This window comes from Mirounga angustirostris, unplaced genomic scaffold (assembly GCF_029215605.1).
Source record: "Mirounga angustirostris isolate CCGP_5_RB_7025 unplaced genomic scaffold, mMirAng1.0.hap1 SCAF_9, whole genome shotgun sequence".
Classification (NCBI taxonomy): domain Eukaryota; kingdom Metazoa; phylum Chordata; class Mammalia; order Carnivora; family Phocidae; genus Mirounga; species Mirounga angustirostris.
Genome location: NW_026991717.1, coordinates 96809589 through 96826019, shown reverse-complemented (window position 1 = coordinate 96826019; position 16431 = coordinate 96809589). Strand labels below are relative to the sequence as shown.

General features: G+C 40.4%; 1 protein-coding gene across 7 annotated transcripts in view; it reads left to right on the top strand.

The window, feature by feature from the left end:
- Positions 1 to 16431, top strand: part of NIN (ninein) — a 97766-nt gene that overhangs the window by 62972 nt on the left and 18363 nt on the right. For 6 of the 7 annotated variants that reach the window (XM_045900826.3, XM_045900825.3, XM_045900829.3 and 3 more), the window contains exons 18-26: positions 134 to 2275; positions 3570 to 3695; positions 3804 to 3873; positions 5397 to 5612; positions 9195 to 9308; positions 12038 to 12160; positions 13436 to 13549; positions 14323 to 14469; positions 16125 to 16304. In XM_045900826.3, the coding sequence (XP_045756782.1) occupies positions 134 to 2275; positions 3570 to 3695; positions 3804 to 3873; positions 5397 to 5612; positions 9195 to 9308; positions 12038 to 12160; positions 13436 to 13549; positions 14323 to 14469; positions 16125 to 16304 (3232 nt within the window). The remainder of the gene's footprint in view (positions 1 to 133; positions 2276 to 3569; positions 3696 to 3803; positions 3874 to 5396; positions 5613 to 9194; positions 9309 to 12037; positions 12161 to 13435; positions 13550 to 14322; positions 14470 to 16124; positions 16305 to 16431) is intronic. The other variant, XM_045900830.3, reaches the window with a different exon arrangement.

Below are 16431 nucleotides of genomic sequence, written 5' to 3'. Positions count from 1 at the left end.
ATAAGTGAGGGCCGTTTTTAGAAAGCGTTTAGATTGTGTGCCTGGCAACTTCTTCTGTGCATGGGGAACTGTTTTTTGTTTGCTTCTCGAATTGGTGGCAGTTTCAGTAATGCTGTATGTTGACTACATTTAGGGAAAAAATGGAAACTGAGTGTACTAGAAGAACCTGTCAGATAGAAGCCCAGTGTCAGGCTGATTGTCAGAAAGTCACTGAGAGGTGTGAAAATGCCCTGCGAAGCCTGGAGGGGCACTACCACCACGAGCTGAAGGAGCTCCTGGAACAGCAGCTTGAAGAGAGATCCCAGTGGGAGTTTGAGAAGGACGAGCTCACCCAGGAGTGTGCAGAAGCCCAGGAGCAGCTGAAAGAGACTCTCCAAAGAGAGAAAGCCACTTCTCTGGTCCTGACCCAGGAGAGAGAGATGCTGGAGAAAACCTACAAAGAACATTTGAATAGTATGGTTGTTGAAAGAGAGCAGCTACTCAAAGACCTGGAAGATCTAAGAAATGTGTCAGAAAGTCAGCAAAGCCTACTGTCCGACCAGATCCTTGAGCTGAAGAGCAGTCGTGAAAGGGAGCTGAGGGACGGCGAGCAGGTCCTGGGCCGGGCAGGTGCCTCGGGGCATCTGGCCGGCCAGCCGCTGGAGAAGCTAGCAATGGAACGGGACCGGGAGGAGCAGGAGATGGTGTCCGGGCTGCAGGCCATGGAGAGTGTCCACAGAGTGACCTGTGAGAAAGCAGACCAAGAGAGGGCTGAGATGAGCACAGACATCTCCAGGCTTCAGAACAAAATTAAGGAAATGCAGGAGGCATCTCCTCCGTCCAGGAGAGAGAATGGCTGCCAGACGGCAGGAGGGGAGGCGGTGGAAGGCAGTGGAGCCATGTCCCTGCTCCAGCAAGGAAAGCAGCTGTTGGAAGAGAATGGAGATGTCCTCTTAAGCCTGCAGAGAGCTCATGAGCGAGCAGTGAAGGAAAATGTGAAAATGGCCACGGAAATTTCGAGATTGCAACAGAAGCTGCAAAAATTAGAGCCGGGCTCGGTAATGTCTTCTTGTTTTGATGAGCCAGCTACTGGGCTATTTGGAAATTCTGTGGAACAAACAGAGCCCTTTTTGTTGCCACATCAAATGAAACAAGTAGAAGGTGTAAGCCCACCTTGCGTCCTCAGTGACCTACCGGACGATGAGGCCCCGGATTTGGGCAGTCCAGGGACGGGCTCTGCTCAGAGACGGGCGGTCAAAATGGAGGAGTCTGAAGCATCAATGGAGAGTTTTTCCGAGCTCGAAAATAGCGAAGAGACCAGGACTGAGACCTGGGACCTGAAGAATCAGATTTGTCAGCTTAAGGGACAGCTAACGATCCTGCGTGCAGACTGCAGTCGAGCTTCTGAAAAGAAACGGGACCTCCTTTTTGACGTCGCCGTGCTGAAAAAGAAACTGAAGATGCTTGAGAGAATCCCCGAGGCTTCCCCCAAGTATAAACTGCTGTATGAAGATGCCAGCAGGGAAAATGACTGTCTCCAGGAGGAGCTGCGAGTGATGGAGACGCGCTACGACGAAGCCCTCGAAAGTAACACAGAGCTCACTTCGGAAGTTTTCAAACTGCAGCACGAGCTAAAGAAAGCGGAAGAGGCGACGGAAACGTTCTTCAGCCTGGAAGAGAGTTACGGTGAAGTCAAGAGAGAAAACGAGGAGCTGCATGTTCTGGTTTTGAGACTTGAGGGTGAGCTGGAGAAGCTGCAGGCCAGAGCGGCGCTCCAGCGTGACTGCTGCTTATGGGAAGCCCGCTTGGCTAAGCTGGAAGTCCCGCCCGATGGGAAGGTGCCCGAACCCCACCAGACGCTGGAAGAGTGTGTGCCCGAGGTGAGGGACGTACACCGTATCCTAGAAGAACATTATCAAGACCACCAGTACCTCGAGCAGGAGAATACACAGCTTCTGGAAAGAGTACAGGCATGTGAGATTGCCTGGCTACACAGACGAGTCCGGACACATGGAGAACAGCCCCGAGTACAGAACCAGGTTTTACCGGAGGAAGAAGACACTGCCCTCCTAGGCCTTCAAGACAGACACCTTGCGCGTCAGGCCACGATAGCAGAGTTAGAACTGGAGAAAAAAAAGCTGCAAGAGCTGACCAGGAAGTTGAGGGAGAGAGTCGCCGCTTTAGTTAAGCAAAAAGGTGTACCTTGTCAAGGAGAGAACGAGGAGGAGCTGAAGGCAATGATGCACGACTTGCAAATCACGTGCAGTGAGATGCAACAGAAAGTTGAACTTCTGAGGTAACGTATATGCCTTCTGAGCTCCCTGGACTCCCAAGAGCACCTCACCACATCTAACTCCCACTGCTTGCTCTGCCTGGAGAAACTAACCTGTTAGCCTTCGAGAAGAGAGCGCTACTGTAGACTTCTTTCTGCTTCTGTGTCGCATTAACAAATAGAATAACCTGGCCTAGGAGGCATTCCCTTCCTCTATGGGAGATAAATGTCGTTCGTTGGGGGTGTCATAATGGAGAGAGTGTGCCATTTAACCATGTGCATCATCAGTGTATGTCAAGTCTTTAACTCTTTCTCTAGCGTTTCATTTGGATCGATAGTTGTTTTGGTTTTGGTTTTGGTTTTTGCTCAATGTTAGTTATTTTCTTCATGTGATGGAACGTGTTCTTTGAGAATGCCGTTTGTTTATTATTAACTCACTTGGTAGATGAGAACCCTTATCCTGTACTAATGTAGGAAAAATGTCATGCTTTGTGGCTTACAGTTTTTCCCTCATAGCACTTGAAGTACATGGCTCATACTCTCTGTAAACAATGGAAATTCATCTTAGAACATAGAATTTTATTGAAGAGCTATTAGAGTCTTATAAATGTGCTCGAAATAAAGATAAAAAATGAAACTAATTTGAACATTGCTCACTTGACTTTATATGAGTGCAATTGTCTTCTAGCAAATTTGGTTTAAAAAAAAACTTGTAAAATATTACATGTTTCTGAAATATCTTGATAGGAAACAAAGTAATTCTAGATGTAGTTTTTCCTCTTCAGACCATTTTTAGTTCTAAAAATCAGAATGTAATGAGCCGAAAAAAAATCACAAAGTAAACATGAATGTACATATTTCAGTGTGGTCCTTTGACTTATGTACTGAATTCTCTTTCTCTAGGAACCCTGAGGCCTGTAACTAAAGCTATACAGCTTAGTATTAGGCTTATGCTTATCCGGCGCCCAGAGCAAGTAGGACTTGAGACTGAGATAAATGAAGTTATTTGCTCAAAGCTGTATGGTTGCCGCTGAAAAAAATTAGCAACCATGGTGGGCAGAGTCTCAATTCCTGTCTCTGTGCTCAAGTGTTTTAGCCACACTTCCCTAACGTCTTTTTGTGAAATTCTTAACTTCCCAAAAGAAATGAGTCAATATGTCATAGCTTGACTTCCATTACTAAGAGTCTACTAATTTTGACTTCTCTTTTTAATGGGCATGGACTGCTTGTTTTATTGGAAGTTACTAGAAAGCATTTTCCAAAGATGCCAGATGACTGCCTTGTTATAACTTTTTTTTTTTTAATCTCTGTAATTCAGATATGAATCTGAGAAGCTTCAAGAAGAAAATTCTATTTTGAGAAATGAAATTACTACTTTAAATGAAGATGATAGCATTTCTAACCTGAAATTAGGGAAATTAAATGGGTCACAGGAAGAAATGTGGTAAGACATATACTTACATTTTCTTCAGGCATTTTTGCAAGGACTAAAACTGTTTTTCTTCAACTTTTAAAGCCTAACTCTTAGGTTATATTTTCACTGTCCCTTTAGGCAAAAAATAGAAACTGTAAAACAGGAAAAAGCTGCAGTTCAGAAGATGGTTGAAAATTTAAAGAAACAGGTAAGGAGATACTTAGTATTTCCCAGTGTTTCTTGATTCTGAAGTTTTCTTTGTTTGTAATTTATAGCATATGCTACTAGAGTAACATGTAGCTAATGACAGTAAAGTTGTAAATCTGGAGTTTCAGAATGGAAACTCACCCCATGCTGACTCTAAACTAGGTTTCTGTTTTTTGGTGAATATTATAATATATATACTACTTCTAGATTTTGAGGGCTTAATACAAGCTTTATAATCAGTGGGAATGGGGAGATGGTACCTCTGAAACGATCTGTGAAATACTAGCTCTATCCCTCACATTCTTTCAAGTAATCCTTCCTCTTTTATCACCGTGATTGAAACCAGAAAGTTAAGGACGCAGTTTCACAGATCTAGAGTAATGTTTCATCAGTCTATCTTTGCATAGAATTGCAGTGTATTCAGATAGCTTGTGCTGTGTGTAATCTCACAACATGCAATTGTGCAGGGAAAGTCCATTTAAGAATCTGTCTGAAATAGCCGAAAGACAAGGACATCCTGGGTAAAGAGCATTTTCAGGACTTAAAACAGACAAGGTCCTAACATCCAAAATATATTCTGTACTGTTACAAATAAATGGCAAAACACCAGTTGAAAAACAGATAATTGGTTTGAGTAGTCAAGGAAAGGAAAAAACAAATACAACGTATAAAAAGATAGCCTAATTAGGGAAGTGCAAATTAATTTTCCTTTTTTCATCTTTCAGATTAGCAAAAATTAAAGATACCATCTCTTCTTTAAAAAGGGGTGAAGAAATGAATGTACTCATACATTTTTGGTAGGAGTATAAGTTGGTAGCACTGTGAGGAAGATACTTTGGGGATATCTATCAAAACAGTGATGTGTATGCAGACCTCCTAACCCAGCAGCCCCACTTCTAAGAAAATGATCCTAAATATAAAATGCTGCCATGTATAAATGAATTTTTCAAAAGGTTGTTGTGTTTCTTCATAATGAAAAGAATGATAAACTTATATGTCTGTCAGTGTGAGAATGGATAAATACATTATGGAATGTCTTAACACATAGAATATGCTATAACCACTAAAAAATACAGCATGTGGTGGTTTCCGAATACACTGACTTAGAAAGATGATAAAAGTCTGTGAGATATAATTATAAGTGGGAAAAGCAGGCTGTCCAAACATCTGAAATGATTCAAATTTTTGTTTTAAAGAGGAGAAAAACCTCTATGTGCATATGAGTTTTGTATATACGTAGAAACCAATCTGGAGGGATACAGACCCAGCTGTGAACAGTGGCTGCCCCCGTGGAGTTAGACTGAACCAAGGGTCTGTCACTTCTCCATACATTTCCCAATTGATGGAGTTTGTAGTAATGAGTGCTGTATTAGTTCTATTAGTAAGGGGGTGTGTGTGTGTACATGTACATATCTATGTATAAAACCTTATCTACGGAGGGGGAAGAACCAGTTAGTCTCTGTTATCTGTTTTTTAGTAGAAGTAGGGTAACTTGTTTGTAAAACTTATTTCAATTTTAATTAGATTGCAGAATTAAAAACCAAAAACCAAGAGTTGGATTTGGAAAATACAGAACTTAGCCAAAAGAACTCTCAAAATGAGAAAGAACTGCAAGAACTTAATCAACGTCTAGCAGAAATGCTGGGCCAGAAGGAGGAAGAGCTGGGACCCAGTGCATTTGAGAAATGGAAACAAGGAGCGTCTCATCGGAAAGAAGAACTGGAACAATGTAGAGTGCAGGTATGGAGGAGAGCCACCCTACAGCCTTAGGGGAGGAAATCCCAAGAAATAAAGTAATGCTGGTATTAAATTTCTTACATACAAAGTTTTAATAATTAAAACAGTGTGGTACCGGCAAATGAATAGGCAAATAGATACATGGAATAGAAGATCTGGGATTAGAGGGCGCCTGGGTGGCTCAGTTGGTTAAGCAACTGCCTTTGGCTCAGGTCATGATCCTGGAGTCCCGGGATCGAGTCCCGCATCGGGCTCCCTGCTCGGCGGGGAGTCTGCTTCTCCCTCTGACCCTCCACCCTCTCATGCTCTCTCTCTATCATTCTCTCTCTCTCAATAAATAAATAAATAATCTTAAACCTTTAAAAAAAATTAAAAAAAAAAAGAAGGTCTAGGATTAGACTCCAGCACAGATGGAAACTTAGTGTATAACAAAGGTACCTTCTCAAATCACTGGGGTAAAGATGGATTTTTTTTGTTTTTTTAATAAATGGTTCCTGGACAACTCAGTAGACATTTGGGAACAGATAAAATGAGATGCATATCTTGTACTGTACATAAGGATAAACTCTAATTGGATTAGGAGTCTAAATATAAGAAACAAAACTACATAAGTACTAGAAGAAAACATGGATGAATTTGTCTTTAACCTTAGTGTAGAGAAAAGCTGTCCAACTGTGACTCATAAACCAGAAGCAAAAAATAAATTTTTTTCATGGCAAAAAAAATACCACAAAGCCAAAAGATAATTCACAAACTGGGAGAAAAATATTCACATCACATACCACAGAGAGTAGGGCTAATATCCCTATTATGTAAAGAGCTCTTAAAAGTCCATGGATTTGGGCGCCTGGGTGGCTCAGTTGGTTAAGCGACTGCCTTCGGCTCAGGTCATGATCCTGGAGTCCCTGGATCGAGTCCCGCATCGGGCTTCCTACTTGGCAGGGAGTCTGCTTCGTCCTCTGATCCTATCCCCTCTCAGGTGTTCTCTCTCTCTCATTCTCTCTCTCTCAAATAAATAAAATCTTAAAAAAAAAAAAAATCCATGGATTTGGGGCACCTGGGTGGCTCAGTCGGTTCAGTGCCTTCAGCTCAGGTTATGATCCCAGGGTTCTGGGATCAAGCCCCGCATCAGGCTCCCTGCTCAGCGGGGAGTCTGCTTCTCCCTCTGCTTCTGCCTCCTTTTCCCTGTCCCTCCTGCTCCCTCTGCTTATGCTCTCTCTCTCTCTCCCCCCAGTCAAATAAATAAATAAAATCTTAAAAAGAAAAAAGATGCAAAATTATTTTTTTTAAAAAATCCCTGGACTTAGGACCAAAATCTGATAGCAAACTGGGAAAAACACATGAATAAATAACTCACCAAAAAAAAAAAAAAAAAAAAAGCTAAAAATGTCCCTCAAGCCTGTGGGAAAAAATACCCCAAACTGGGGCACCTGGGTGGCTCAGTTGGTTAAAGCATCTGCCTTCAGCTCAGGTCATGATCTCAGGGTCCTGGGATCAAGCCCCATGTCGGGCTCCCTGCTCAGTGGGGAGTCTGCTTCTCCCTCTGCCCACCCCCTGCTCATGCATGTGCGCTCTTTCTCTCAATCAAATAACTAAATAAAATCTTTAAGAAAAATGCCCCAAATCACTCATAATTAGAAAACTGCAAATAAAAACAACACTGATACATCTTTTCTCAACTATGAGATTGGAAACAATTTAAAAATAGGACTTTCTGTTGGCAAGGCTTTGGGGAAGCAGGCACTTTTATACATTGCTGGTGGGGGTGTAAACTGAGGTTATCCTTCTGGAGGGAGATTTGCCAATTCTTCAACAGAATTACAGATGGGCTTACCATTTGTCCCAGCAATACCATTTCTAGGGATTTACCCTAAAAGTACACCTCCAACAATGTGAATATTCATAACACACAGAGCTTGGAAACAACCTAAATGTTCATATGTAGGAGAATGGTTGGATAAATGTGGTGGATACAGTCACACCGTATAGTAGTAGTATGCAGCTATAAAAGGAAAGAAGGAAAGGAGAGAAGGAAAGATAGAGAGACCTCTACCGATATGAAATTATTTCCAGGACATACTGTTAAGTAAAAAAGAAAAGCACAAAAGTGTATAGGATGCCTCTGTTCATGTAAGAGAGACAAGGACGTGAAAAAAATACACATATACTTGCGCATTTGTGTGAAAGAAACCCAAGAATGATGAACCAGAAACTAAAGATATGGTTACCTACAGTGGGTAGGTGGGAAAGGGATGGAAGAGAGGAATGGGAATGGTGTCAAAGGGAAGAAGGAAGGGAGTATATCTTTTCACATAGCTCTGACTTGTAGAATCATAGCAGTGTTTTCCATACTCTTCACATACCCCAAAATAAACACAATTATAATCGATCAAGATGGCAGGGTATACCAACATGGAATGCAAACACTAAGAATTGAACCTAACTATTATAAATGGATAACGTAATTACAGTGGGGAAGAAAAGAATTAAGTCATTTGGAAATTATTATCTGACTCCATACTGTAGGTCTAAAGATAGAAAGAAGTATATACAAATGCTGTAATAATCTAGTCCGTAAATGTGTTTCTCATGGGGCTAAGTTAGTAATTCTGAAACTCTGTATATTAGAATTGAATAAATAAGTAAATAGATTACAGGCAACAGAACTGAATCTCTCACTGCTGGAGAAGGAAGCTTCAAGTAGGAAAATGAGGAAACTAAAAGGAACCTTCTGGTGTTGGACTGGAATTTGAGGCATTAGTATAAACTCATGTTTCTTAATATATATACACATTGATAGAGGTAGAGATGTGTGTATATGGATGGAGTGCCCAAATCTTGGTTTCTAAACACCATTCTCCTATAGAAGAAACCAGGGCTCCTTGGAAAAATTATTGATTCCAGGCCTGGAGCAGGGAAAATTCAGGATGAGCCCAGATCACCTCATGGTGCCAGAAAGAAAAAAAGTGTTAAAAAAAGATGGGCACATGAAAAGGACACAGAGCCCCACCTGAAGGAGCTCCTAATGGCCAAAGCTGGAATGGTTTGACCAACAAAATAAATAATTCTAGTATAGCATAAGATAAATATAAAATGAAATAAATATGTATGGGCACATCCTGATATTAAAAATTGATTAAATAAATGGGGGAGAAATAACAGCTCTTCCTCACAGAATTCCAATTAATGAATGTAGAAAGAAAGAAGGAAATAGAAAGTCATCATCAGGCAAACACGAGGGTAATAACTGTCGTAGACAAAATCCACTGATAGAAACTAAAGTAAAAAGAAGTTTCAGGAGGAACACGATTTTCATGGTCTCAAACTATCTCCCCCAAGAGAAAGTAACTTTGCAATGGAGAAACCTGCAAAACCCACCTGAGAAATCATGTTCCTACCGTTTGGGTGCACAGTCTTTCAAAAGATAGCTTTGGTTCGTTTCACCGAGGATAATGGTCATAAAACAGCGTGTTACTGAATTGGGGCTAGGGTTTCCTGACTTACTGCTGCCTTTTGTGGATCTAGTAAGTTTCCCCAGGCTACGTGAAGATGTCTGTGACTTGACTTTCTAATTTTTCTACTTAGTCCTCTACTTTAGTGTCTTCTCTGGAGGCAGAACTATCTGAAGTTAAAATACAGACTCATATTGTGGAACAGGAAAACCTCCTTCTCAAAGATGAACTGGAGAAAATGAAACAGGTAAGACTGTGCTGCTTGGAGTGGGCGTCAGGGGGGAGGCTCATAGAACAATATGGTACCTGATGGTCTGGCTTTTCTAACCACCAAATGTCCTTTATACAGACTCCTGTCAACTAGCTTATTGCTCTTAAAACTGAGGGTTTGCAGGACAGGCCCACTTATAGGACTCCTATTGCTAATTCTCTAAATGCTGTTCTAGTTGTGTAACTTACATATGTTGTAGACTGAAATTCTATTACTATAAATCAGTCACAACCATTTCAGTTTAAGAAATTTGTTGTTCTGCTTTCTTCTGGCCAGGTGATAAATATGTGTCTAAAAAGAAAGTGACTTTCTTGCTTGTAACTTTAATAACTATTCATCTAGATTTGTGAGACACAATTCTTAGAACAAGTTTGAGGCTTCTACCCTGGCTAGAGAGTAAATTCTAGAACGTTATCAGGGATGCAGTCTCACTTATGAATTTGACTTTAAGAAGCCTATTTCAAAGTTTCAAACAAAGACTTAATTTTAAATATAAAAGAGGGTTCACCTTAAGGTTATATCCTGAACGTTGTCCTATTTTATTCTTTATTCTGAACTTTTCAGTGGGTACAGGATTTGAGCAATCCTGATTTATGAATAGAATTTAGTTCTGTTTTTTTTTAATTTGCTTCACCAAAGGTTTACTTTGGTATTATGACATCCTTAGATTATAAAATTCTCTCGCTTGTATCTGTTCAGCCTATGAGCATAAAGGTGTCCTCTGAATGCTGAAATATTGAGTCTCTACCACTGAGTTTTATGTTTGTGTTGGTCTGTAGTTGACTCCTATAAGTCTTGATTTCCTAATAGGATTGTAAGACTTCCGGGGAATTTGTGTCCCTTGTAATGCCTAGTGATTGGTACCTGATAGGAGCTTTATAAGAACCTTTTCAAGTCAGATGCTGCTTTGCAAAGTGTATCTCTTCTGCCATAACAGAAACTGTCTGCCGTTATCAACATTCCAGAAGTTAAAACTCATAGGGCCTTTCTGTTGGTGCATAAGTATTCCAAAGCTGTTATTACCAAGTTCATCCTAATTACCATGGGAATACTTTTCTCCTTTACCTTTTGAAAATCCGTTGTTCAGTCTTTAAGATGTTTAATGATGGAGTCCAGATCCACAGCATGAGAAGTGCGTGTTTTGTGACTTCACTAAGCTAAGCATCAGAAGGAAAGGAGTGCGTTGGGGAGTAAAATAGCATGAGGAGGACATCATTTGGTACATTTTTATTGTGTATTTTTTACAGAGGTGTTGTTTATAAATAGTGAAGTGGAAGAATGGTGAGCCCTGTCTGCTTTTGCTAGAAGTTGTATCATGGCACCTGGACTCTTTGGGATTACAACAGTGGGGTAGTATCAGCCCATTGTTGCTGCCCTACAGCTTGGACCTAGGAAGTATGTGCTGCTGTAGAACCCATACAAGTAAAAAGTACTTTGTGAATGAGAAATTCTCTGTTGCACAGAAAAGGAACACAAGTAGCATCAGCAGAAGTCTCATGCCAGTCTCTACACCCAAAATGGTACCAGGCTTTGTGAGGGTCTGGGGATGAGGAGCAAGGTAGTGAGCAAAGGAGACAGGTCCTTTAGTAAACCAAAGCCCAGCTACTTTAAAATATGTTTTCCTACGTTCTTCTGACTTTAGATTTGTAAGGTATGCTGGATTTGTTGTCAGTTGAAGATTCAACCCTTAGAATCTATTTTGTCGTATTACCCCTAAAGCTAAATGTGAAAGAACGTAAGGTATGAAGTAGAAAGATGGCCATAAAATCATAATGAATAATAATTGAATATGTGAAAGCCAAGTGAAACAGAGGGAAATTAAAAATGTAGGAACTATGGGAAGGGTAAAGAAGTATAAGAAACAATCAGTCTCTTTAGAGCAGTCGTTGGGGGAGGTGGGAATTACTCCCCCACCCTGGGACATTTAGCAATGTCTAGGGCCATTTTTGGTTTTCACAAGTGGTGTGTGGGAAGGGGAGTGCAACAGCCATCTAATAGGTAAAGCAGAGATGCTGCTAACCATCCTCCAGTGCGCAGGACAGCCCCCCAAAACGAAGAATTATCTGGCCCAGAATGTCAATCCTAGTTAGGCAGATGCTGAAACGGAACAGAAACTGTCTTTGGTTTGTCTTGATTCCAGTAGAGAGGAGGAAGCCTGTGTGTCCACATTTAACATTTTCCTAAGCAAGTCAGTTTTGGCCTCTTGCAAAGGGAAGGGCACATGGAACAAATTGAAAAACACTGATTGTTTTAGCTTGAAAACTTGCCCTTGTATTGATTCACAGTACTTGTTGGTTCATGCCAATTCTATAGTCTTGACTGAGATTTCTGAAAAAGATTTTTGTCTCGTTAAAAAAGCCTGAGGAAAATGTATTGTGCTGTATCGTACACAAGTTAAATTGATGACAGAATGGCAGTATGTTACTTATTTTACCCTGAAGGTAAAACAGAAAGCGAGGACCATTATGTAACGTGTCTGTCTACGTGAATCCCTCTGGGCAGACGTTTTGGCAGTCAATTGGAGAATGGAGAGAATGTAGCAGGGAACATTTTGTTAAATTTAATTTTAGTCCCCTAGAGTTTATATGTCCCCTGAAATATCTATGTAGATAAGGAAATAGCAGCAACCATGAAAATGCCCTGTTTATAAATACCTCTTTATAAATACAGCCATGAGATGTGATGGGATTGTTTATCTCTTACAGCTGCACAGATGTCCTGATCTCTCCGACTTCCAGCAAAAACTTTCTAGTGTTCTAAGCTACAATGAAAAACTGCTCAAAGAAAAGGAAGCTCTGAGTGAAGAATTAAATAGCTGTGTGGATAAGGTAGTAAACATAAGACTTTTTAACCATTATTGTATAGTGTATACCGTAATGAGCATTTCTCTGTACAGTGGCATCTGGGCCTCCCATTTTAGCCTAATTGTTCCAAGCCTACTGTCCTAGTAGAACAACATTTCAGCTGGCCTTATGTGATCTAAGCATTCCGGAGGTCATGATTTTGACAGGAGTGTACGTTGGTTAATAATTATTATATACAGTAATATGTAGTTTATCTCATTTTAATATATAACCATGTTACTTAATGTATATTATTTAAACATTTATTTATTATTGAGAGAGAGCACGAGCAGAGGCAGGGGACAGAGGGAAAGAGGGGGAGAGAGAGAACCTTAAGTAGGCTCCACACCCAACCTGGGGCTCGATCTCACAACCCTGAGATCATGACCTGAGCCAAAATCAAGAGTCAGACCCTTAACTGACTGAGTCACCCAGGCTCCCCTTAATGTATATCATTAAATATATCACTATTAACATATAATACAACTATGGTTGCTTTTAATAATCTGAGACCTATTACATAGGCACTTTTTTTCTGTTTTCCCTAGCAAAGCCCCAAACACTGCTTTTGTCCCACCTGCCTTGATAGGTATTCCGTATTTTCCTATTATGGTACTCTCTTGAGACTGGGGAAGGAGGAAGGTTACGGGGAGGGGAGAGGCAGAGAGAGAATCCCAAGCAGGCTCCATGCCCAGCGCAGAGCCCAACTCGGGGCTCAACCTCACAACCCTGAGATCATGACCTGAGCTGAAATCAAGAGTCAGACACCCAACCGGCTGAGGCACCAAGGGGCCCCTTGAGATTTCTAATTGCCTTCCAGCCTACCATTTCTCACCCACAGTGAGGCAATGAGAGAGAAAAATGGAAATTGCCAAAAAGAAGAGATTCCTCAAAATTAAAGGTAGAAAGGGAGTCCGGAAAACATCTTCCTTTTTTTTTTTTTCTTTTAAAGATTTTATTTATTTATTTGACAGAGACACAGGGAGAGAGGGAACACAAGCGGGGGAGTGGGAGAGGGAGAAGCAGGCTTGCCGTGGAGCAGGGGCTCGATCCCAGGACCCCAGGATCATGAGCTGAGCCGAAGGCAGATGCTTAACAACTGAGCCACCCCCCAGGAAAACACCTTTCTTTTACCTTGCCCTGCTCCCCCATGTAAACAGTTGGTGCTTGGTCTTTTCAGCATATATAGAGGTATAGAAATTTTGAGGCTAGATATGTGTTGAAAAATGCCCCATTCCCTCTTTTCTTTTCCTGAAACAGTTGGCAAAATCAAGTCTCTTAGAGCACAGAATTGCCACTATGAAGCAAGAACAGAAGTCTTGGGAACACCAGAGGGAAACCTTAAAGTCCCAACTCACGGCTTCACAGGACAAGGTATGTGGCCAATTCTTGTTTCATCTGCCTAGTTAATATTTTCCTGGATATTCCAACAGAACTCCCAGTAGAAAGAATATTCCGGGTGGAATTGGCTAAGAGGGCTCAGAATGATTCAACTTGACTAAGACCTGTCACATGCTTATAGTATGATGAAATAATTTGAACAGTTCCCTCAAAGCTCATTATTAGAATTATGAGATTATCTCATCATTATGAGATTACTTATGAAAGCTGGAGAATAATGTGTAGAAAGGACTGCTTGTTTCTCATTTAGAAAAAGGGTTCCTAAGGCAGATTCATGCCCTGTTAAAGATCTCTATCAACCTTACTTTTATACATTTAAATTATTTTTAATTAAAATATATACTAGATGTTAGCATGGAGTAGGGTTCTGACAGCTATATATATTCATTTTTAAGAAGTCCTTTACAAACCAACACCACTGGCTAAAACACAATTTCTACAAAATTCAGTAAAGCCATCTTCTGTCATGCCATTTGGTTCTCATTGGTTCTGTAAGACACCACTTGCTAATATACCAGATGACTGTATCAGCAAGACCCTGTTCCACGTCACTGACCTAAATACAATGTCCTGTAAATATACGTAATACCTGGGGTTTCCACTGAGCTACTCAAAAGAGCTGTATATAATTAAATAGAAACAGAAGAGACCTTGGAATTCTCTTATCTTAGCTCATTCACTCCTGGACAGGCTTTGGTGAGACTGTGAGGATCTGTGTCAAGTGTAAGATTGTTCTCATGATGCAGGTTCAGAGTTTAGAAGACACCCTGCAGAATGTAAACTTGCAAATGTCGCTGATTAAATCTGACCTACAAGTGACGCAGCAGGAAAAGGAGGCTTTAAAACAAGAAGTGATGTCTTTATATAAACAACTTCAGAATGCTGGTGACAAGGTAATTTCTTTTTTATTGAGGTATAAGATGCACAGATTTTAAGTCTATAGCTTACAGATGTATGTGTGTGTTTACATAAATGAGCAACCTAGGGGTTAGGAGCTCCGACCCCCTGCACAGTCAAAAATCCACATATAACTTCTGACTCCCCCAAAACTTACCTATTAATCATTAAGACTACTGTTGACTGGAAGCCTTACCAATAATATAAACAGTTAATTAACACACATTTTGTATATTGTGTTCTTATTGTATACTGTATTCTTACAATAAAGCTAAAATCATAAGAGAAAATACATTTACAATACTGTACTGTATTTATCAAAAAATTTGCATATGAGTGGACCTGTGCAGTTCAAACCTGTGTTGTTCAAAAGTCAGCAGTATATTTTACATACCTGTGTATGTATGTGCATATGTTTATATTTGTGTAAACACCTCCTAGCTCAAAATATAGACCACTTCCAGCACCCAGCAGACTCTCTGGTCTCCCCTCCAGTTGATAACCACAAGGGAACCACTTCTCTACTGTCTGCCACCGTAGGTTAGGGATGCTTGTTTCTGAACTTCATATAAATGGAACCACAGTGACAAGGTTATTTTTTGTATTGTGCAAGACAGAGGACCATGCTGAGTTAGCAAAACTAAAACATTTCGGTATTGTATAAAGTGTGTCTCATTTTAATATATCAAAGTGCTGCTTCACCTGTGTGCATAGAAATGAAAAATGGTATTAAAGATGTCAGCCTTGTGGAGATGTTAAGATTTTGTCCTACAGTAAAAGTAGGACAGTTATTTTAATCCAGTTATTTTATATCTTTTTATTTTTATTTATATATATATATATATATATTTTTTTTTTTTTTTTTAAAGTAGGCTCCACACCCAGTGTGGGGCTCGAACTCATGACCCTGAGACTAAGAGTCTCATGCTGTCCCCACTGAGCCATCCGGATGCCTCCTTTTTATTTATTTATTTTTTTAAAGGAAAACAGTTGTTTCCATTTTTTAAAATTACTTCTGGGCTGACATTTTCCTCAAAATGAGATTGTAACTTTTTTTTCTTTTTCATGTTTTGGCTTAAAAAGCAAAAGCCCTACCTACTTGTTACTTTTTTTTAAAGCATTTTCCAGGGTCCAAAAAATCACTTTGGTAACTAAAAGCATATTCTGAAGTTCAGGCCTCAATTATATGGACAGTATGTGCTTTGGATTCTAAAAAAGGATCTGATTGCAAATGTGAAAAGAGTTTAGCTTGTGAAAGCTTTCAAGTTAGCAGTGTATTTTGAAGTTCCCTTTGTGTCCTCTGTTAACCAAAAGAATAGTTATCTGGGGCCAAAGGGTTAACTTCACAAAGATTAAGCAATTTTTAAGGCCACCAATCTCTATGCACTTGGGTTCTATATAGAATCTGGACTTGCCCTACAGTCATCTTTGCTATTAGACTTGCTGGGGCTATTTTGCCAAAATAGATTTAGATTTTCATTCTAAACAGAATTTCCAAAATATTGTTTTTATATCTGTGTATACCACAGACATTCACTCCTCCATTAGAAGACATGAAGAATAAGAGGTGCTTACTAAGAATTATTGTCATTGAGTAAATACACTCAAATCAGCTTGTTTTTAAGGCTTAACTCTGCCCTTTGCTGTTAAGAACTGGGGCCCAGAAATAGCCACCCATCCATCAGGATTCCCTACGCAGCAGCACTGGCTGACTTGGGACAAGATGGATCATCTGATAAAGGAGGAACAGGAGCTACTTCGGCAGGAGAACGAGAGACTCCAAACCGTGGTGCGGAACACCAAAGCGGAACTCACGCACTCCCAGGAGAAGGTAAACTGAAAAGCTGCAGATGGTGGTGTAGGATTGAAAATACTTAGTTTGAGGGCGCCTGGGTGGCCCAGTCGGTTAAGCAACTGCCTTCAGCTCAGGTCATGATCCTGGAGTCCCGGGATCGAGT